Here is a 22,023-nt window from a genome sequence, read left to right on the forward strand (position 1 = left end):
TAAGACTTTTACATTTAAAATAAAAGAGAGACCTTTCATGCCATGGGTTATATTGGTTCTAATTTGGTGAATCGGTTTTTGTGTTTGTTTTTTTCCCATGAGTGTGTGTATGAGCATGTGGGTGTGTGCATATGTATGACTGTGTGTGACTCCGGAGCCCTTCGCTGGAGTCTGCTGTCTGGGTACAATGGTCCAGCCCGGGGCCTCAGCTCCACAAAGAGGCCTTCTCTTAACAACACGCCATCACAGATGGAGGAGGAGCCTGACCAAAGCATTACCACGCTCAAGGGATCACAGAGCTTCCCTTGATGCATCTGATATCCCTTATGATTTTGATAATCAAGCACTTTTCATTAAAAGGAGTCTCATGCTGTATGTTTGTGTGAATGTAAGAGTGTTAGAAAGAGACAAGACTGAACGCACAAGGCGTCGGCAGATCTTAATTTAGTATTAAACTTTATTTTCCTTTATTTCCTTTACTTTTGTGAGATGGAAAAAATGATAAAAACGTACAGCTCAGGGACTTTTCATCTAAGATAGGTCAGTGTTTTTCTTACGTAATAACCATGAAATCAAAATCATAACAGTTTCCATTTGTCTTTGACGAAAGCTTAAAGAGGGAAAATAAATTATCGAAGCAATAATTATAACATCAAATATAACAACAATAATAGCAATTAAGCATTTATAAACACTCTATTTACTGTGTATTTTTCCATAAAAGTCCATTATTAAAAACAGGAGGTGAGCTTCGTGGTGGGCGTACAATCCAGCATGTGAGGAGAGCACAGGTTTGTGGGTACTGTAGTTTGTAACAGAGAGTGCTGTCAGCCAGTCTTCAGACCTCCAGCACTAAAGAGTTTGTCTGTCCACATGGACGGCAGCCGGGGAGGGACAGGGTGCACGTAGCTCAGTATATAATGGGACGATCGCGAGGTGAAAACAGCGGTTCTTTTAAAGACCTCTCGTGAGTCTCCTGTTACAGGGTCATGAAGAGGTGGGTACCAAAGTGACTTAGTAAAAATAAGCAAAAAGAATGACAAGCGTCTCCATTCACTCCATTCCTGCAAGCCTGGGTCACCAAGGGACTCAGAAACCCCTCGTCATATTAAGCTCTTCACAGAGTCCGCTAAAGTCCTGCTCTGCAGCGTCCCATCAGTGAGGTCAGACATGACGCGACCTTCAGTCCTAAAGTCCAGCTGAAGGTCTCTCCCCTCCGCACTGTACAACATGTCTGCTCAGCTATCGGCGTGACGTGGAGGCCATTTAGTGTTCATGGCGATATGATGGCAGAGGAGTTTTTGGGTCAAAAGCGGCCTCAGTGACTCAGGGGTTCAGCCCAGACCGGCGAACGATTAGAGTGGTGGGGGTGGTGACCGAAAGATGGGTGAATGGGCGTGGGAGTGGGCAGCATGTGTCCCGAGTGGCTGAAGGGGGTCAGGTGACCCATGTGGGTCATGTGGCTGGGGAGGCCGGGTCCCCCGCCGAAGTGAGAGGCCTTGTCCTGCATGCACTTGGACAGCTCATCGAAGCCGTCCCCTGGTCGCTTGCCTCTCTTGGACTTGCTGGACATCTTGCGGTTTCGTGTCTGGATGCCTTCTTTCTTCATGGTCATGGGTCTGTTGACCTGTGGAGAACGGCACATTAGTTCAAGGCACGCCAGACAAAAGACTCACTGAAACTGTGAATAGTTCATTATAGCTGTTGAATATGTTTTGCGGTTAGCTGCAGCTCATAATTTAAAAAAAATGTCCCTAGGAATATGTCACAAGCATTGTCGATTAGGGGTAACATGCATTTGTGTCATGGTAGCCCACCAAATAACTCCTATTATTAATGAGCAGTTGTTTTGCATATATGGCTGCATTAAAAGGCGAGTCAGGGGCGTTTTGGGGCTTTTGTGTAATTTCAAAGCAAACAGACCAGTCCTGGTCCATATGAATACATGGAGATGAGGGCCTGGCGGCAGCTGAAAGGAGCAGCCGCAGACAAATCCTCATCAGTGTAACCGACGCCGTTACACTGAATGACAGTCCCACCCTGCAGCCTCTCCTGGGAGTAACGCCCCCCATTGAAACAACGATGGATTAATAAAAAAAAAGCAACCGGTGGGTTCTGCTCGACAGGGTGAGCAGGCTCTGCCTCAACACTCACTTTCTCTGCTCCTAAATCGATGCGAGCTGTCCGCCCACTTGACCAGTTAACCACCAGTATCCCTCCGCCTTCCTCCCCCGAAAACCCGCACTTGAGTGCAGCGGTGTTTTTTTTTTTCAGGCTACTTACATTGTGCAGTTTATAGTAAAGGCCGCAGGCGTTACACACCGGGTCTCCGTTCCCGTTGCGCCTCCACAGGGTGGTGATGGTGGTCTGGCAGTTTGCACAGCAGGTGCCTGCACGTCTCGCAGCGGACTATAGGGAGCAGAAAAAAATACACCATGAATAATGAGTCGTTGGCAGTGGCACGTTGTAGATAGGTCACTGCGGAAACCGAGTCACCGTTTACAGACACAAATAGGAGGCTTATCATTTGACATTTATGTTATGAAAGCCTCTGACATAGCATGCAATGAATGTGATTGTGTTGTGCTAGCGCGAAATCAATAAGAGACAGAAAGTTTGTCCGAAATTAATCGTCAGAATTTCGGTTTTCGTGAGACCGCAGAACCATGTGCAGAAAAGCATCAAAAGAAGCGAACATAAGTCCCTTTTTAAATCCACCGTGATCCAATGTTTTGGTTTGTGCAATAAGATTTTTTTAGAAGGTGCATGTTTTTGTGCACGCCTGGCGCTGATTTTCATATCTTATAAATCTTCTGGTATTAACATGTCATAATGAGGGCCTTGTGTAAACCCTCTATTTATCCTGATCCCGGAAAACTGGGCTACAAGTCGTGAGACCCGGTGTCCTGCCTGGCAACGTGCTCCTGGTCCATTGCGGATCAATTCTTCACACTTAATAAGAAACATTAGGTTTACATGCAAGAACCCCGCGGCTCTTTGCTTTGCAAGCAGCATCCAGGTTCCTCTCTAAATGTATCTCCGGTGGACTCGCTGCTATTAACTTGCAAAGTAAAAACAACCCTGGCTTCTTTTTTTTAAAACGCAAAATAAAAGATATAAATTTAATCAAAAAAGCGCGTTTAGACTGCCCACCGAGAATGGCAAACAAGAGGAGAACATAAATCCATTTATTTTCCAATCCCCGCCCCTCACGGTCTGTCTCTTCACACATAAGCGGCTCCTCCAGTGTTGTGATAATCTCTTTACAGTATATGTCAGTGCGGCCATAGAGAATGCAGCGCTGGTTGAAGGCGGAAACAGCCGGGAGCCTGACTTCCTTATCTGGGCCGGGCAGATATCCGGATAGGAAACAACTGGATGCCCCTTTGAACACAACTCTGAAAAACACTTGAGCTGAAAATGCAAAAGCTACAGGCACATGTGCCGAGCCAGTGGAAAATGTAATGGACTTTTCAGGAGCAGGAGCGACGTGGACAACTAAAAAAATATATAAAATCCAAAAATATTGTTCATGGAGATCATTTTTACGCATCTCTAAACCAAATTTTTTCTAGTCCCCTTTATTTTTATTTAAAGTGTTTTTTAATTATTATTATTATTATTATTAGTGGCTGTCTTAAATTACTGATACTTATTAATTTAAAATTGGCTTGCTTGTCTTTATTTTTACTAACCAATTAAACAATTTAAATTCACACGAACAAAAGATGGTTATTTGTTGCCCTTTTTTGCATTTTTAGACCTCAGCTGGATTTGTCGAAAAGAAAATAATCTTTTTTTTTTTTTTTTTTACAATAAAAGGTTTCAGAAGTTAAAATACCAATCCTCAAAAAAACAAAGCTCTCAAAAAAACAATAAATAAATAGATAAGAAAATAATTAAAGCTGCTTTAAAAGAAAAGCCGGTTTTAAAAGATAATTAGATTAATTGTAAGGTTTACATTAATGATGGTGCCCAGAAATGTGTCCGGCGTCAGTAGGGTTAAAGCCAGAGGTGGCTGAGCAGTGGTACATCCTCCACAAGAATGCTATGTGTCCATGCTGCTTTTCATTGACTCGAGCATGGTGTTAACTAAAGCAGCATGGGCAGTGGTATCAGTAACAGTATCAGAAGTACCAGCAATAATGATAGCAGGAACAATGGCAATAGTAGCAGTATTGTAACGGGCCATGAAGGCAGATCATCGGGGGGTGAGAGGGACAAACAATTCCAGGAAGATCATAGGGAAAATATAACTTTCCTGGAATTGTGCTGCGGGCCTCTGCTTTGTGCTCATATTTGGGTTCCTTCTCTCAGGGTAAAGCGCAGTAAGCGAGGACTCACCAGTCTACGTTTCGGTTTGATGAGAGGTCTGTTCTGGCCGTTCATCTTGTGGTACAGTCCGCAGGCGTTGCACAGGTAGTGGCCCGTACCATCTCTCCGCCACAGAGGGGTGGAGGTGGCACCGCAGTTCACGCATTCTCTGCCCTCTGCATATAGTTCAGGGGAGAGGAGAGAAGAAGAAATTTTATATAATTAAAAATGTCACCGTCTTTCAGAAGCAACACATGGCAGCTGCCCGGCCCAATCGGTCGACAACACAATGATGGATGACCCCAGATGGCCGTGTAATATGAAGTCAAAATCTTTCTCATGATGGTGACAATGTCCATATCAGAGTGCATGGTGTACCAAGTGTGCATGGCTGTCATTGACACAGACACCTCTATGTAAACTGATCCAGAGTGGGCAGGCCGCAGACAGCCAGAACATGTCCAGAGGTGTCCAACAAGAATAATGAGAAACACCATCAAATTAGGACTACATTATTCATCAGTTCGGTGGGCACCCATGAGAGGAAACAAAAGTGTGTGGTATTAAATGTGGTGGACTTAAATGAAAAACTGGCATACAGTTGGCTGCAATTAATAATACAGAAATGGCCTCCATCCATCTGTTTTTTTTCCAGGTTTCTAATTTAAACGGTGCCTGTAAGTGAGTAGACTTCCCACGCATACTCTTATTTAAAGAAACCTGCTTTTTAAGTTATTCCCACATGCTCTTCACTCCCATTCAGGTTTGACTGACTTCAAACAGCCTGTTGCTAAACCGACCGATTCATTTAATTCAGGTATCCCTCTCTCCCTAGAGCATCATCTCATTATACCTGTTATAATACCAGCGACACCCGCAGTCCCACCCTCGCTCTACAATGGAATCTGACCTGAGCAAAAAAACGACGTCTCTTTTGAAATGCATGTCTGCTGGGTTTTTTTTGTACCTCCCTTCTCTTCCTCTAAAGCGTTTTGCAGGGTCAGCCACCACATGAAAGCGGTCTCATTAGCACCTAAAATATTCATCAACAATGACTGATGCATTTATGTCTGATGCAATGATTAGTGTTGAAATACTAACAAAATGGGAAGTTTGGTGCGAAAAAGGTAGGCTAGAGAGGGGCTCTGGTGTGGGGTTAGTTCAACAGGAAGCCACACTACGGTAAGGTATACAGTATGTGCTGACAGCTGAAATGTCATTGTGACATTTTGTACAACAATCAATCACCATTACTGGCACAGGACATCGTCTTTGATAGATAAGAACCTTTTTAATGCCATGGCTGATATGTTTGTTACTGATTCAGGCTTCTTTTTAAATGTCACAGTGTAACATTTCTCTGCTACAACAGCTCACATTCACTCCCATTATCAGCCAGTGAGCATTACCCAGGTGTATTAAAAGGCATAGGCACAATGGATGACAATATTGATAATTACACAGCTACATTAAGTGCAACAGCCTGCCATTTTTCTCTTTTTTGTCCATGAATTCCAAGTGCAACAGCTGGAACAATGCAGGGAAATTACAGAGCCATTAGACTGAGTTTCAAATGTCTGCACATTAATGTCTAAATATTTTTCTATAAATCTATATATAATATTTTCTAATTTATATTAATCCCAACACATGCAGTCTATTAAATCAGGTGCTTATCCAGACAGTAAGATAATAGAATGTTGTATTATAAACAATTACCCCCGTTTTTTTTTTTATGTGAAACCAATTTTTGGATTCTAATTACTCAATGATCAGGTCTCCTTTTTTTAATGCATAAAATAATTCGTTTAAATACACTTTTAGAAGCAGATCTAGTGGACTTGTTTGCCTCCACTTGATGTTGGTGCACTGGGCCAAGGCCTTGCTTAAAAACACAAACAGCAGGGCTCTGTCGCCTGTGCTTTGTTAGGACTGGGAGAGCTGTGGGCGGGGTGGAGGTCGTGATTTGTTCACTTGGAGGTATACAGGATATGGCAGGAGCCAGGGCGTCGTGACTCCTTCATTTTTAAGTGCAATAAAAGGCCACATTTAAAAAGAAAACAACTCTTTCGCACGAAGAAGAAAACAATTAGTCTGCCTTAACAAAGACAATCAAAAACTCAATGTAAAATCCTCTTTAAAAAGATTTTAGTATTTAATCAATTTATAATGCATCTACATTTCGCCATAACAATAATCAATGGCGAAATATTGAAAATCGATTCGTTAAAATAGCTATAATATAACTTCCCTTTATTTTAAATAAGCCTCAGTACCACAGTGCCAGAGCTGAGCATTTTGTAAATAGTTGACCCCGATTAGTCCGATACGGTTTAACTAAAAGTTAAACTCCTCACTTAAGTGAAGCTGTTTTAAGTGTATTCAGCTTACAAGTGGCGATGAGTGCGATGGGACAATAGATTAGACTTGTTAGGACAAGGTTAGGTTTGAATCGACAGGAGATAAGCACTCAATATGGAAATCATTCCTTTTTGAGTCACACTGGAGCAACAAGTCGTAGCCTAGCCTACTTCAAAAAAGTTGCATCAGCATTACAATCTAGATAAAAAGTCATAGTAACACTTGCGTAAATTCCTGCATTGTGCACACACACTTTTATAATCGCGATCTGACAATAAGATGGCTATGGTTGTGAATTTAGCTATAAAAAAACACACACACATTTGGACACATTACATAAATCACTTTGATCCGCGTGTAGCTTGGCCATTAAAAAAAAATAGCACTTAAGATTTTAACTTATGCACCAATACTTTTTGAATTTAATATGTCAGCCCCTTATGATGTATTTCACTTTTTATATTATTGATACAATCGTCAGCTAAATGCAATGTGCTTTATGCTGTGAGGGAGACTCACCTGAGGTCGACCTGGCCTTGCTCTTGCATTTGGGCGTAAAGCTGGAGTTGGATCCCCCGAGCAGACTGCCGGGGTGGAAGAGGCTGCCGCCGTACTCGTGTGTTGAATGCAGGGGATAGGCAGGGTACGTCGGGATGGGGTGATGCGTGGCAGGGCCCTGTCCGTTCATCAGGCCGCTGCGGAGCGGACTGCAGCTCTCCATTTTCATGCCGTCCGAAAGATGCACCTGGTACTTGATCGACTCCTTCTCCTCCATTCTAGTCGAGCTGGAAGTCGGGGAAGTGGCTCCGGGGTCTGGAGACACGTCTTTCGGAGGGGTGGGAGGGAAACTGTAGAGGTGCGCGCTGGAGTGGGACACCGAGTTGGGCGAGGAGACCGGAGCGGTGCTGCTGCAGGGGTATCCGGAGCTGGAGGGGTGCAGGCCCTGTTTACTGAAGTGGCTGACCGCCCAGGCGTTGTGGTGGTGGGCCGCGGACAGGGCTGCTTTCCCGGGGTCCAGCCAGGGGATTCCGGGGCTGTGGATGAGGTGTGGTCGGCAAACCTGGTTCCCAGCGAGGCGAGCTGAAATGCAAACAAATACAAATTTAGCAAATGTTTTATTTTAATAGCTTTTTTACCCACAAGCCTTGTTTCCAGCTTACACTACATAAAGATCTTTATCTTACCTGCTAAATATTCAGAATGACTCGAGTCCGACATTTAGTTCCAGATAAAATACTTTCTTGTAAATTTAAAATAGGGTTTTTTGTTCACTCACAGCCGGTTAATTATCCAGGGATATTTTCCGATAAATGACAGTAGTCTCACACACCTTGTCGAGTAAAGATGGAAGTAATAAAGGCCTATTTACTGCAGAAAACCCAATAAAGTAGCTTCTCCTCGGCTGCAGCTCTCGGACTAAAGATTGTTATTAGTACATTTGCGGTTTTTATTTTATATCCGGGAAGTGGCTCTCTCTCTTTCTCTCTCCCTCCAGAAACCCCTGCCCCAACACAGAGGGGTTAAATGACATACTTCCCTTTCCTCTCGCTGTCATTTGCTAGAAATTCCTTTTATGTTTGTGAACTGGCCCAAAAGACAAGAGGGACTTTTCAAATAAATGAGCCTCCTGCACATTGCCTTCATTGTTATTGTTCTGTAGCAAATTAAATTAATAGAGATATTTCACAGACACTCATATGTGATTTTTTTTTAAATCCTATATTAAGCTATGTTTAGTCCTATAGATGAGTATGCACAAATATAAATATTATTTACATTTTCTAAATGTTAATTATAATCACAGTCCTTAGAACAAAGTATAATGCGCATCTCACCGTGTGCTTGGCTGTATGTGACTCTGGCCCGGGAGTTGGTGTAGTAGGGATTCCCTTGAGAGTCCAAGTGGTTCAGAAACATGTCAACCTCGTCCTGCGGCAGTAAAGGCGCCATGGGCTCCATGTAGTTGTGGCTCAGACTGTGGTGGTGGGAGTCCGGGTGCTGGCCGTTCAGCACCGCGTGATGGTGCGCCATCCACCGAGACTGGTCGGCCGCTGCGACCTCCATGGCTTCAGATCTCCTTTCTTTTCTCCTCTGAAGGCGTCTCTGTGTGTCGGGACTACTTTGAGGCTATGTTTACCTCCAGGTGTGAGTTAAATCCTCCTTAAAATATAGTTCCTGAGCTGTGAAAGTCGCGGCTGTGTTTATTTAGGCTACTTCAGAAATATAAATCCTCAAATATCTACCTGCGAATAGAGGAAAACAAAATGTTAATTCAACAGCAGCTCCATCTCTCCTTCAATGCAAAGACGTCCGTAATTATATTTGTTATCTAATCAGAAACAAAGATGTCTCAAAGTCGAAGCATATCGTCCCTTCGTTTAAAACAAAAAATACAAATGTTTACTTCTGGATACCTGTTGCAATTCCGATCAGCTGACGGCAAAATACAGCTCTGATGGTTAAACCTCCTGATCCATGCAGTGTTCGGGCTCATTAATGAGATGTGGCGCAGACTGATGCGTCTGGCGCCGCCACTAGATTCCCATATCAAGCCACGGAGGGCGGGGCTTAGCTCCGAGCCAATCACAGTGATCCCTTCCACAATTGGCTCCGCATCCCTCGCTCTCCTTCTTTCAATTTCTATTTCCCCGCACCGAAAAAACTAAAAGACTTATCAATCAGCAGTGTAATTTCTCGGGGGTCTTTTTCTCTCATGAAGCTCACACTGAATGAGCAATCGGCCCCTGATAATCTGCTTTTTTAGCGGCAGTTATAAGCCTAAAGACAGACATCTAACATGAAGGGAAATTCAGTGTGCACAATATATGTCCTATTGTAATACTTTATAGGCGTATTCTATTGTAAATTGCCTTCACCTGCATGAACCCATATGTAATAAAAACTAAATTAACAATATGAATGATCTGAGATTTTTTTTTAGCACATAGTGATTTAAGATTGTCTCACCCATTTGCTAAATGTTGCTGATTGAGCTTTAAATTACCTGCAGTAATTGTAAGTGTTGTTTTTTGCATACTGCTGTTATGTAAATAAACAGCGTCTTCAGCACCTCTAAAACCAACAGAGGAGGAGTCGATTTATGACCCCGAAATTGGCCCCATTGTTGGGAGCGCCTAATTGTCTTTAATTAGTAGCAGGGCATTCCTCCTGTGAAAACAGTGGGTTTGTCTCGGGGACAGGGCAATCAAACACAGTTTACATACGAATAGCGCCTCTTTCTAACTTGCTGCCATGAGCTATGGACGCAAGGCCTCACCTATGAAAACCAGTTGGGGATCATCAAAGTGTTTCTAACGCCCTCATATAATACTCACTAAGCAGGCGAAACAGACATCAAGACCCCACATAGGCGTACTTATTTTATTTATTTCTGATTAGATTAATTATTATTTTTTACTTTCATCAGAATCCTATCAATATTAGTGGCCTTATAATAGCTTTTACATCAGTGTGAAAAAAATGCTATTATGGTTAATAGCGTTACGGTCAAATTAAAGGAGAACAATTCTTAATCTGTTATATTATATTTTTTATAATTGCAGAATTAGCTGCAGTGCGTGCGTAAAATGATAACTCCGTGCGCACGTGGCCGTGTGTGTGTGTGTGTGTGTGTGTGTGTGTGTGTGTGTGTGTGTGTGTGTGTGTGTGTGTGTGTGTGTGTGTGTATGTGTGTGTGATGTGTGTGTGTGATTGACAGGGAATAATTGGAGGTAGCTCGGAGCCTAGACTGGCAGCCAAGCTGACGCCTGGTCGTGACGTCACACAATCACAGGGGGTGGGCGGGACTTTGCGGGGGTGTAACGTGAAAGCTTGTGATACCTGCACACATTCTCCAGGTGAAAATACCCCCCCTTCCTACTTCTGATGGCATGGTATTCACGGAGCAGGTCATTAGGGCAACAATCACTCTGATCTGATGTTATACCTGCTGTGTGTGTGTGTGTGTGTGTGTGTGTGTGTGTGTGTGTGTGTGTGTGTGTGTGTGTGTGTGTGGGGTGTGTGTGTGTGTGTGTGTGTGTGTGTGTGTGTGTGTGTGTGTGTGTGTGTGTGTGTGTGTGTGTGTGTGTGTGTGTGTGTCAGTCATCAGTCATTAAATCAGTGGCATGTTGCCAGAGGCAGTGAGTTGATGAGCTCAGCCCTTTGAGCTTGTCAACTCCTAAAACCAACAAATTAGTTCATGTGGGGCAGCAGAGGGTCCGCTACCTGAATAACTCACATTCCAGAGAGAAGTTGGCAGGTGTAGTGAGAAAACCATAGTCATTGGGCTTTAATGCTACAATAGAAAAATCATTTTTGCACACTGCTGAACACACAAAAGTGACCTGTTATATTTTGAAAAGTCAGCTTTTGGATAACCAACAAGGCTCAGTTCAAACATGTTCTTTCAAAACAAAATATCTTCCAACATGATTTGACATAAGATGATTGACGTGTAATCCTTCTCTGTATTTAAATAAAATTCATCTGATGGCAGTATGCACAGACTTTACAAATAAGTGTCCTAACATCTCTCATTAAAGGAATATAAAAATAACACGTGTCCTGTTAATAATCTAAAATCTGATTTTAACAGAGAAATGTGTATCTTTGTGTCTCATTATCTCATGTGTTGTACAAATTATCTATTGTATGCTGCTGTTCTTGCTGTCCCACATTTTAAACTGAAGCAATGAGTCCCTCTGTCCAAGCATGAATAGATGAAAGACAATCTCTTGTTCTTAAGGCTTGTAGTAAAATATATATATGTGTATCTGATCACTGTAACAAGCCACCATGAGCCTTCAGTGGTCAGCTGTGTGTTGTGTTGTGTTGGGCCTTGCAGAGAGGGTCAGGCTCGCTGCTGCAGCATGCCCATTGTTGTTTTGCATGTTTGCCAAATGGATTACTCAGCAGGATTTAGCCCTCTGTAATTTATACCTTCATTAATCCCATTTGTATCTGCGCTGGAACAAAAGATGGGAGAGGGTGAGGGAAGGTTAGTGGAGAGGGTGGTGGGGTGGGGGGGGGTTGTTGCTTTCCCTCTGTCTTTCTCAAGGACACAGCAGTATTGTTTCACCATGCAGGGATGCTATCCTGAGAACACTATCCCTCCCACAACACCTCCTGCTCTGAGAACTGTGAGCAACAACTGTATCGCTGTGCAGCCACAACGGCTAATGAACAACAAGATTATCATTCCGATCCATGCTGTTATTAAATGGGATTGGCTTTATCTACCTGTTTGTTCCCATTGGCCACGGTCATCCATCATTATCCCGAGTGGAGGTGTGGGACTGTGTGTGTGTGTGTGTGTGTGTGTGTGTGTGTGTGTGTGTGTGTGTGTGTGTGTGTGTGTGTGTGTGTGTGTGTGTGTGTGTGTGTGTGTGTGTGTGTGTGTGTGTGTGTGTGTGTGTGTGTGTGTGTGTGTGTGTGTGTGAGAAGAGCCACAGTGGGGCTTGTGAAGATAAGCAGAGCCCGAGAGAAGAGAATGACACAAACCAGCTGAAGCATTATTGTGCCCTTTACTCACGGCTAATTAGATCGAGCCAGGGCACCGGGGGGCTTTATAGACACGAGCACCCAGACACAGGGCCATAAAACTGCCCGGAGAGGGGCCTGGACGCGGCCATGAGAGCAGCACTCACCCCCATTTAGCTCAGAATAATAACATTTCAGAATAGGGCAGGAAATAAAGCATGAACTGCACACTTAACAAAAAGGATTATGAAGCAGGACACAATTCTTAGCTTTCTAAAAAACCCTCATTGGAGCTATAAATACAGAACAATATTGGAAAAAGTTCTCACTGCTGTTTGGGTTTTACTTAAAGTGTCAGGAAACAGCAGTGTTACAATCTATTTGCTCATTCAGAGATACAGTCAATCATTCATTCAAAAATAAACAGCTTTATGTTTAACTCTCACTGCCTTAACTTCTTCTTTCTGCAAGCTTTATGTATTTGAATGATGCACAAACAGTCCAAAAAGCATCATGCAGGTACAGCTCCTTCATGCCTGTGGACCCCCCCACCCTCCATTGTACTGATGTGATTGCTCTCTCTGCTGATGAAAGATGATCGCTCTAGTCATTGTGCATTATAAAGCGTGACAATTGAACACTTTTGTCGCCACTAACACCGTGCTGATGATACACTAATACATTTCATTCATTTTCAGCAATATAACACCTTGCCCGCGGCGGCAAAGGGGGCTAATAATCTTTATTGTTGATACCATTTATGTGACCGAGTAAAATCTTTGACATTTGGAAAATGGCCCACAATATAGGCGTAAGTCTGCTTGGCGAAATATTATTATTGGAAGGTGCTTTAATTATGAATTGTATATGAATGTTTGACTCCTTTGTTATTTGTCACTCATTTAAAAATATACTATGGCTGTATGTAAGATAACAACAAACGTTTCCAGTGAATATAACAAAAGTACACTTTTAATCCCACATTGTGCCGCTTTCTCTCCAGATGTTATGGACGTTTACAGCCTGCTACAGTCTGAATAGCTGTGACCCAAAAACAATTCATACGAAGGTGGATTGTATTAAAAGCAGTATAATAATAATAATAATAATAATAATTGTGTAACTGTTAGGAAAGCAATCGTTCAAGCAATGCATGTTTTCGTATAAAAAAAAAATATGTTTTAAACAAATGATCTTAGCTATAGCTCTGCGTAATCATATCCTTTTATTTGAATATTTTAAATGGCAAAATATTTCCCAGCAGAATATTCAGAAATTGTCTATGTAGGTTTAATTATCTTACCTGCTCCAATGTGATCTGCGCAGAGAAAGTGGCTTCATCCGATTCACTGCACAGCTCCGGGCGCCTTTCTCCAAAAAATAGCTGAGCGAAAAAATAAACGACCGCTAAAGAAAAAAGTGTCCAGGCGAGCTTTTTAAAAGATGCTGGAGAGACAACACGGGACAACCGGTGTCCTTTAGCCGCCGATCGGTTTCTCACCCCGGCAGAGAGCAGCAGTGTGTTATTCTCCCTCCTCTGGTTCCAAACCTCTCTGAATATGAGCAAAATAACTTGAGTGTGAGAGGCTGCAGCAGCAGCAGCAACGTAACGGCACGTCAGCCAGCAGCCTGTCTTCCGGTTCCCGGTAGAGACAGAAACTGGCAGCCATACCTGCTCCCGAGAGGCGATCAATAGAGTTTAACTTGGCCCTTGTTGAGGGGCCCACCATTTTATCGTTTCATATCAAAGGATACAATCACCTGCAGAACACTACTGGCAGAGATGGGTTTTTTTATCAATACATGCAGGATATATTAAATACAAGTGGTGACATTAGGACATTATTTCAATTTCTGGGCAGTACAAAATTATGGAATTAAATAATATGATCTCTAATTGGGTTTCTCCAAGGGCAAATTATGTCCCTGGTCCCAACTCGTCCCAGGTGCCGGATACACAGCTACATATTTGCAGCTTTTAGCCATCAGAAAATGTTGGATTTTAACTTGGTAAGCTGCTGGATGGGACATTAGCAGAGATGACAAGTCCTTCATAAGTCAATAAAAGTCAACCAAAGGCAAGAAACGTTGTAAAAAATATTTGTTTCTCTTATTTTCACAAAAACTTGGAAAGACTGACATCCTCGGACCTAATTGACTTGCGGATATTCTGCTTCATGACCCCCCTTCTCTGTATTAAAGAATTTAAAAAACGCCCCCTCCCGTTTTTTTGTTCTTTATATCCAACAGAGTATAACAACAACTTTGTAAAACATGCAAAGCTCCTAAAATCTCCTGCACGCGACCTGGGCTCGTGCTCGGCGCTTCAGCCAGGCAGGTGCAAGGGGCGCGAGGAGGACCTCTGCAACTCGGGGCTCGTGCTCCCCAGAGTGCACACGCTCACAAAAAGAAGGGAAAGAAAAGAAAAATAAATGTGAAGTCTGACTGAATTAATGACATTTGTTTCAATGTTTGAAATCAACAGAGCAAAGATGCGAGAGATTAAAATATCGATATTTAACACAGAATGGACGTATGGAAATACAGTTTAACTTTGAAGTTATGTTCACAATTTGTTTTATCTCATAATACATATACCAGGCTTTTCAAAATGAGAATTCTCTTTTTTGAATGTGTGTAGGCTTTGTCTGGGCTTAAAGCATGTTATTAGCTTTATTAAGTTGACTTTTGAATATTAGGTTTACTATATTAGTCTTTTAGTTGCACCAACGATTAGTATGCAATATAAGAGATCAAACACAATACATTTACTGTAAGTCGCATCATGCCTTCAAACGTTAATTAGACTCTAATTAGGTGAGTATTGTGACAATAAGGCCTTTGTGATCCTTCTTTCAGATCAGAACAAAATTCAGCAGTTATCCTCCAGATAGGGTCAAATAGATAAATACAAAGTGAAATCAAATATTAAATACACATTTTTATTTTAGGCACTGTCAGGAAATATTCTTAAAATGACAACCACCTAATTTAGACTTTTTTTCTTATAATGATTATCAGCCTATAATTATTACTTTTTTGAAAAAAGAACGATTATCTTTATCTATAAATCCAAATAACAACATTGTAGTCTAATGTTATATTTGCGTCTACGTTCAATTGTTTTGTAAATCGATTTTCTGCATGTTCTTCACGACATTTCTTGTGTGTGTGTGTGTGTGTGTGTGTGTGTGCGTGTGTGTGTGTGTGTGTGTGTGTGTGTGTGTGTGTGTGTGTGTGTGTGTGTGTGTGTGTGTGTGTGTGTGTGTGTGTGTGTGTGTGTGTGTGTGTGTGTGTGTGTGTGCACGGTTTTCGTCACGGGACGATATTATATGCACACTGCATTAGATGCCAAGGCCCTTCTCCTTCTGATTATTACCAGGGGTAATATTTCATCGGCAGCACACAATCTTTGTTCTCTGTGAAGATAATAAATGGCCTAATCGTTATCAGCAAACTGCTGGGGGTGTCAGCACCGACCGAGGCTGGGAGCGGGGTCCAAAGTGCTGCTGAATAAATTGGTGTTCCTTATCTCTCACTCCCAGATTATCGCCGCCTTTTCAAACTTGCACAACAAATACATTCAATGCATCTAATGCATCATTTGTTGGGGGGAGGGCTCCCGCAGGTTGATAGAGACAGATAGGCGCAGGGAATGAGAAATATTTACACGTTTTACGCGCTGCAGCCGTACAGCCAATATAAGGCTCTGTTTGGCTTCTGAGGCAGGTTATTGGCGAGGCCATCGGCACACACACTTTACATATCAATACAAGCTATATTAAACATACATCACTGTGATATGATGCCTATCTGTCTGATTAGTCATTAGTGCTCGAGGATGTAGCTATAACAAATGGGTTGGGGTATATGTAGCTACAATTTGAGTTTATGCATTAAATACATTTGGTCATACATTTACAAATATAGAAAGGTCACCAAATTATGATAATTGACTTTATTTACCTTGATTTGGGTATGTAAAGGCTCTCTAAAAACGCGATAACACTCATTGCAAACTTTATATTGTACTTGTGAAATGAATTCCCTCCTAATAAACATCGAAACATGATAGCATTATATTCAGTTTCAGGACAGGCTGTAAGCCGATTAACATGCTCCGTTGACTCCTCTGATTTGCTCTGTGTCTGCTGCTCAGAAGGCCTGCTTGTCTCCACTCGGGCTTCACATTGGCCTGTGTGTTATCATTTAAATAAAGTGCCATGGCATTTGGTTAACAGTCTGTTTGCTTTAATTTAGGACACAGAAGACCTACTGCATTTTATAACTCGTGTCAGGCGAGTGCTGTTAAATGTAACGAATAATAACGTGGGCCCCTCCTCGTTCAGTTCACTGCAATCACTGACCTTTTCCTATATGTGTCTTCAGATTCAATTTATAATTTTAACATACTAAACAAAATAATGCTGCGGGCCAACACAGGGAATTTTTTTTCTCCATAATGCAGTATTTATGAGTGACACTTACGACAAAAAAAGGAAAAGCATTTTCCCATACACACACGCGCGCGCACTCCCCTTTTAATACCGTGGCATCTCCACCGGCCCCGGTGCTCTGATGGTCTCCAAGACAACCGAGATAACGGTGCAGCAGTTTTCCATATCGGTCCCGGAGTCTATTATAGCTCGGGATTAGCTCTCTTTCCGAAAAGGTCATACACAAAGTCACCAAACCTGCTTTTTCCCCAGCCCATATGGACCCCGCGTAAAGGCACATTTATACACATGCATGTGCAATTTCGTGTAATGCCATTAGACTAATGGCACTGCGCATTTCCCTGCGTAAAAAAACAAAAACTAGTAATATAAATGAGAGCCTTCTGAATGGATGAGAGCCCCAGCACTGAGGCGCACAGTTTCAGACTGCTGGAGAGACGCTGCAGAGAAATGTGCTGTTATAGAGCGTCCCCTGGTGAGGAGGAGGATAACTACAAGAGCCCTGAGAGTTTGTGTTCTACTATGGTTCTACCAGAGATGGAAGAAGTACTCAGATCTTGTCCTTAAGAAAAAGTAGAAGTCCTGCAATCAAAATGTTAGTAAGTATTAGCAGCAAAGTTAAAGTACCAAAAGTAAAAGTACTCATTCTGTAAATTGGCCCATTCCAGAATAATCTATTTATATACTTTTATTAGGATTATTGATGATGTATTTATTGTATATGGTAAAGGTGTAGATAATTTTAATTACTTTGTATACTGCAGGGTAGCTTGTGAATGTTGTGAACTAAAGTCTTTTTTAAGTGTTGATTATATCTCATTAATCCAAATCTGCAAAATAACTAAAGTTATAAAATACATGTAGTGGAGTAAAGATACACCATTTACCTCTAAATTGAAGTGGAGTAGAAGTACAATGTAACAAACATTTGAAATACTCAAGTTAAGTCCCTCAAAATGGTACTTAAGTACAGTACTTGAGTACATGTACTTAGTTACTTTACACCACTGTGTGCTACTGACCTTTGCATCACTATGGGACAGAGCATTTAAGTAATAATGAAGCAGTCCAGAAATTCCAGCTATTGCACAGCTGGAATGTTGCAGCTGGGATTCCCGGTGGCTGGACAGGAAGTTAGAGGAGCTCCGACAGGAAGTGTGTTCTCAGGGAGGGCCACAGAGAGAGGGAGATGTTTCCTGTTGGCTCTCTCGACATGTTTAGACGCCTCGCTCATTCTGTCCGCCCGCCTCACCCTCGGTTCACTTCACACCCTTTAGTAGGATAAAAACGTATCAATGTATTAGCAGCACATATCAAAGGTATTGAGCAATGTAACACACACTGCCCAACAACAACAACAACAACAACAACTGTTGAATCAAAATAAACTGTAAGAGGATATTAGTAACATGTCACTGTGGGACTATGATGTCATTAGACACCATATTAAGAATTAGGACAGGAGTAGAAGCTAATGTGAAGGCTATAAAAGAAGACCAGAACACATAGAGTCAGGGTTTGTATTATTGACCAGTACATATATTGAATAATCCAGTTTGGTTAAACCTGAATCCACCTGTCCGGTTTCTATTTGATCTGAAAGTGGTGTTTGCCTCCACAAAAACCCAACCTGAGCCCATACCAAATGGTTTTAGCAGCATCCGCCATGTGCTCACAGTATCAAACTATGGGAACGCTATCAGAGGACAGTGGTAAGCCAACACAGTACATCATGTGCGCAGGGTAGGATTGTGTCACAGGAAGCAGATGTCACCACATGAAGTGACGCTTCCTGCCCATCAAAGCAGTCAGTGCCCGTTTAATGGACTCACATTCAGCAGCCCACAACAGTGGTGATCTTGGAAATATTGGGCAAGAAAGGAAATTTCAAGAGGGAGAGATGGCAGAGGAGAGAGCAAGGGGTGGAGATTGTAGGAGATGTGATGGAGCGATATGTGGATTGCAAGAGGAAAAAATCTCTTTGTCTCTCCTGAGCTCAGTGGACAATCAAAGTTTCCTATCAGCTCTGGAGTAGGGGAAATTGGCTGCCCTGGGAAGGAGAGGGCCACTCTCACAGCCAATGGGAAGTGCCCCTGTCACTCTAATCAGCGCTGATAGAGAAAGTAGGAAACGTGCGCGTGTGTCCGTACACGCTCAGACGGGAGTGCTTTTTTTTTTTTAAACAGAGAGCAGCTTTGTTTCACTCTTGTGATCCAAGATGATACAAAGTCTAAAGTAGACCTTCATCTGCTGCTCATCCTCTGCACCCAGGGACATGTATGAGCCACACGGGTGCTTTTCTTTCCTGGCAAAACTTGCCCTGAGAGGCATGACCATCAGTGCTTTGATGGAGCGCCATGTGGCAGAGATCAGTGGGTCTTAGTGGGAGCTGTGGACAGTTGCACACAAGGGCGGCAAGGGAAGAGGATTACTGTCTCATCGATACAAATCCATACAGAGAGGGAGGGTGACATCAATATGTGCACAGATATGGGCAGAGCACAGGGGCTTAGAGCAAAAAGTGTGCAATGTAAGGCAAGGCAAGTTTATTTATATAGCACTTTTCAACCAAAGGCAATTGAATGTGCTTTACAAAAATGAAAGTTGTTAAAAAGCAAAGAGAATAAAATAACGTAAAACAAGCTAATACAGAATAACACAAGTATAAAATACATGAATACAAGTGACAGTGCAGTGGGAGATATGAAAGCAGCAGCAAAAAGAAAAGCATTGAGCCATAAAAGAGGTAAGAGTTGCAGCGAACCTGCAGGTTTCTGGGAGTTTGTTCCAGATGTTTGGAGCATAATAACCGAACTCCATGTACATTCTGACTCTGGGGATAGAAAGCAGACCCTCCCAGAAGACCTCAGAGTTCTGGATGGATAGCAGGAGATCAGAAATGTATTGTGGGCCAAAACCATTCAATGCTTTATAAACCAGCAGCAGCATTTTGAAATCAATTCTCTGACAGACAGGAAGCCAGTGTAAAGACCTCAGAACTGGAGTGATGTGATCCACTTAGTGTTAGTGAGGACAGCGTTCTGATGTAAACATCTGCATTAGAGGAGTGGAGCTGTGGACTTTGATGCTCTGCCTTTTTTTGTGGCATCCATCTTTCCCGTCCCCACCTCCTCCATGCCAGACAAGAATGCGTCTCTCCGCACCCAGGGCCCAATCCCCCGTTTGAAGTCCCATCTCCATCTTACCGCCCTGTCCTTCCCTTCCTCCATCTTTCCGTCCGTCCGACCGTCTTATCTGTCAGCCCCGCTCCTCCCCGCCTGCTGCAGCTGCGACGAGGGGTCACAGATGCCTTCATTGTCCTCCTCTTCCTCGCCCTCACGCTTCTGCAGCCGGCCTGATCACACCTGCCACCTGCACAGGACGCAGGGCCCCGGGACCTTCGCCGCTATGGGGCTTTCATCCATCCCTCACCTCGCCCTTCAGAGCCTCTCATCCCCTCATCCCGGCCCCCTGTCACTGAGGAATGGCCGGTGCAGAGGGCAGAGCGGGACACAGGAGCTGCTGTTGTTGTGAGGAAGTGTGTTTCAAGCAGAGCCAGAGGGAATCAGCGCAGGTGAGGCGTGCTCCAGGGCACGTTCAGATTTCTGCCTTTTCGACGACATGGCTGGGATTGACTGAACTGAATGAATGTATGTCGTGAGGAACGTGGCCCTCTGTGTGTGTGTGTGTGTGTGTGTGTGTGTGTGTGTGTGTGTGTGTGTGTGTGCGTGTGCGTGTGCGTGTGCGTGTGCGTGTGCGTGTGCGTGTGCGTGTAACTGGCTGACAGTGAGGGTGGTGGCTCTGTCTCAGTGATTTATGAGAGTGTGCTGTGAAGGGTCTTCTGAGCAGGATATTGTTCCCTGACTGGTGACTTCTGCCTCTCTCTTTGTGAGTGTGTGTGTCTATGTGTGTGTGTTTCACAGCGAGAAAGATTAAGAGGAAGAGTACTGCAGGTGAGCCCTCAATGTAATCAATCACCACCACGTCACGGGGCCCGGGGGCTGCAGGATTACCCCCTTCAACTGATACCTAGTTTGACTCCACATTTTTTTTTTTTTTTTTGCATATTCATTATTTTTTGCTGGCAGATAAAGAAAGAACACACTCTGCATCTTTTACTTCAGGAAAGGAAGATCATAATCTGAAGGGGGGGACCATGACAGCTCAACCACATGGCAACCCAGGCAGTCCAACACCCTGCATAAAACCCCCTGAAACCCACCCTCACACACACGGTTTGCCACATCAGGATACAGTGCTGCACATGAATTCCGGTTTAAACAGTATTCTGCTCGGCTCAGGCTAACAGATCAACCGCAGCTCCTATGCGACCGGTAATCACATCCTGGGCCCGAGGACAGGCCTGGAACTGAAAAGACTGAAAGGCCAATCATCCAAACACCACCCGATGATATAACAGTCAAATGGGAGAGCAAATGCTTCAAGAAACCAATGTGTGATGACAAAAGCCGTGTTCAGTGAGGCCCTTCATGTAGCAGCCAATAGCCTAACAGTATCATTCTTACAGCAAATTCAAAAATGTGATTTTTGATAAAATGGAGGGGCTCAAATGCAGCCTATTTAAGGTAAAGTTATGACATCAAATCCTAAAAGGTCTTATTTCTTACTTAAAATCGGTGCCCGTATGAATACAACTGTAAAGAGACAATTAGGAATCAAAAATATGCCCTTTGTTAAAAGTGAAGAAGACATTTAAGACATATTCGTATTTAAGGAGGGTAACATGGTTAATCACGTGTGTGCTCTGTCAATGAAGGGCCAATCAAAGAGGCAGAGGCCTACTCTGCCCTACAAAGCCAAAACAGTAACAACTTCACTCCCTACGTTTGCTTTAAGACCATAATGCTTTATGGTTTTACCAAAGGAAATCAAATATCATGCCACAGAAGTACATGATTTAACACAAAAAGGAAGAAAATGAGTGTAGACGTTGTAAGAACAATAAAACAAAGATAAAAACTAACTGCAGGGACTATATTTGGTCTCACATAAATAAGACAGTAACACCATCTAATCGTAATGGAGTAAAATGTAACACCTGATAAACCGCGTTTTTCTAATCAGCTCATTAACTCTAATGGACCAAACAGCTGAGGAAACAACAAGAAAAATGTAGCTTCATGGTTTTTACGACTTCCAGATTAGGAGCATATGAATAGTTCATTAGAATTTATACAGGAAATATTTCACATTACTTACTTCGTTTATAATACTGTTTCCCTCTGAAAAGCAGTATTACCATTTTGTTGTGTGATATTGTTGTTTAATATCGCCAGTAGCAGTTGACACAAAAACCAACCAATACTTTTTTCCCCACTGCAGGAGGAATACAGGATTTGTCATTCTGATAACAAACAACAAACCCAACTTATCTACAAGTTACTTTATATAT

The 22,023-nt window shown here is 42.8% G+C and overlaps 1 protein-coding gene across 1 annotated transcript; it reads right to left on the reverse strand.

Annotated features, from left to right (window-relative positions):
* Positions 1-439: 439 nt before the first annotated feature.
* On the reverse strand, positions 440-9,222 carry gata2a (GATA binding protein 2a). The gene is made up of 6 exons (XM_079682282.1): positions 9,090-9,222; positions 8,511-8,918; positions 7,195-7,755; positions 4,345-4,490; positions 2,284-2,409; positions 440-1,627 (listed from the first exon to the last, which is right to left on the reverse strand). The coding sequence occupies exons 2-6, from the start codon at positions 8,737-8,739 to the stop codon at positions 1,319-1,321; spliced, it is 1,371 nt and encodes a 456-aa protein (XP_079538408.1). The 5' UTR covers positions 8,740-8,918; positions 9,090-9,222; the 3' UTR covers positions 440-1,318.
* Positions 9,223-22,023: the final 12,801 nt, after the last annotated feature.

The sequence above is a fragment of the Notothenia rossii genome (genome assembly GCF_949606895.1).
Source record: "Notothenia rossii genome assembly, chromosome: 5".
Taxonomy (NCBI): Eukaryota; Metazoa; Chordata; class Actinopteri; order Perciformes; family Nototheniidae; genus Notothenia; species Notothenia rossii.